The 1,634-nt window shown below is 32.0% G+C and overlaps 1 protein-coding gene across 1 annotated transcript; it reads right to left on the bottom strand.

The window, feature by feature from the left end:
- Positions 1-308: 308 nt before the first annotated feature.
- LOC122503205 lies at positions 309-1,234 on the bottom strand. Its single transcript, XM_043613662.1, has 2 exons — positions 655-1,234; positions 309-412 (listed from the first exon to the last, which is right to left on the bottom strand). Exons 1-2 carry the CDS (start codon positions 1,232-1,234, stop codon positions 309-311), a joined length of 684 nt encoding a protein of 227 aa, XP_043469597.1.
- Between the last annotated feature and the right edge of the window lie 400 nt (positions 1,235-1,634).

The raw sequence follows: 1,634 nt of genomic DNA, 5'->3' as shown, positions 1-1,634 counted from the left end.
AATTTTACCATTTTACATTTTTCGTCGTTAATATTAACAGTAAGAATATTTCTGTTACATTCTCTGACGGCAACCCACATATATAAATCGCTAGAGTCAGTCGGATACATGAATATCGGTCGTTCTTTTTTCCAAGGCATGCCACTTATTAATATATCGTTGTCATTTCTAGTAATATTCGTAATTTCAAAGAGAGTTTTATTTTGTAACATCACAAAATTGTTAGGAGATTCCGTTGTTAAAGTACAATGTTCATACTTAATTTTAAAAATATTTTGATTGATACATTTTAAAATTTCTAATTTAAATTATTTGCGTGGATTCGGTGGATCTATTTTGTCTAATTCGTGTAGTCTTCTGCAAATTTGTGCTAATGGACGGTTCGCACTGCGCAAAAGACCATTTAATTTACCTAAAAAATTTTCGAATGGAAATGAATTGATTCCACTAAAGTTACTACCAGTGGTAATTATATCATCGACAACATGAATAGCACAGTGCATGTTCAGCACTTGAATTTTTTCAAGTTACAAGTTACAATTGGTCCGCAATATAAGAGAAAAAATCTAAACTCAGTTGCTTTCCACTTTCTTAATGCTTTTAATGTACGTATTTTTCTCTGAAATTCAATAGGAATACATTTTCGAATCATACGAATTCGTCTTGAGACTTCTTTTTTCACCTGCTGACCTACGTTATTTCGTCCACCTACAATAAACCAGAACATTAACAGTCGTTTCATCATTCCTTCACAAAATAAGTGCATAAATTCAAGAACAAATATGAAAATCATGTTGAGGGAAGGTTTTATTTTTAAAATCGGCGATAAACCTTTATGATGTCGACGTTGTGAACAGCGTCTAAAAGATTCATCTGTTCTTTCAGGACAATTTGTAAGAGGGAACTGAGTCACATTATTCAATTTCAATCCTCGCACTTCACACCTTTCGCAGGAGTAGAATCCTGTATGACCTTCTGTACATTTTAAAAAAGCTCTTGCTGGAGTATCGCACAAAAAACAATGAATTCGAACATTAAACCGTTTTTCTGATATAGTTACACCACGATGTGTTAAGTTATTAATTTCTACTATAAAATCATTCATAAAGTCGTCAACGCTGGCAGGTTTTGAATTTCCTGAGTAAATCGCTATTGCAAATGGCTTATAAATATCAGGTTTATAAAAGACTCTTCCGGAAATAACCCATAATCCTTTTTCGCCTGATTTAGTCATAGGGACTCCATCTATATTAATTTGTAAAAAGATTGTTGATTTTTTATTAACTTCAGGATCAATGCATTTCGACAGGCCGTTTTTAATTCCTAATTAAACATATAATAATATAATATAATATAATAATAATAATTATTCTCCTACACTTTCTACATCCATGTCTGCCATTAACTTAACATCATATTCTGCAGAGTTTGTTCCTAAAAAATTTTTTGGTGACTTTGGTAACTCTGGTCCCTTTGTCTTAAAATTTTTAACATTCTTTCTACAGTTGTCTGCTTCATTTCACCTGTTACAGCTAGTTCTCGCAACTGGTTTACTTCATTTATTTCCTTGTCTATTTGTAAAATGTCATTAATGAACTCTCCTTCAGAACTCAGTGTTGCCAGATTCCTAGTAA

This window comes from Leptopilina heterotoma, unplaced genomic scaffold (genome assembly GCF_015476425.1).
Source record: "Leptopilina heterotoma isolate Lh14 unplaced genomic scaffold, ASM1547642v1 Lhet_247, whole genome shotgun sequence".
Taxonomy (NCBI): Eukaryota; Metazoa; Arthropoda; class Insecta; order Hymenoptera; family Figitidae; genus Leptopilina; species Leptopilina heterotoma.
This window is presented reverse-complemented; position numbering and strand designations above follow the sequence as displayed.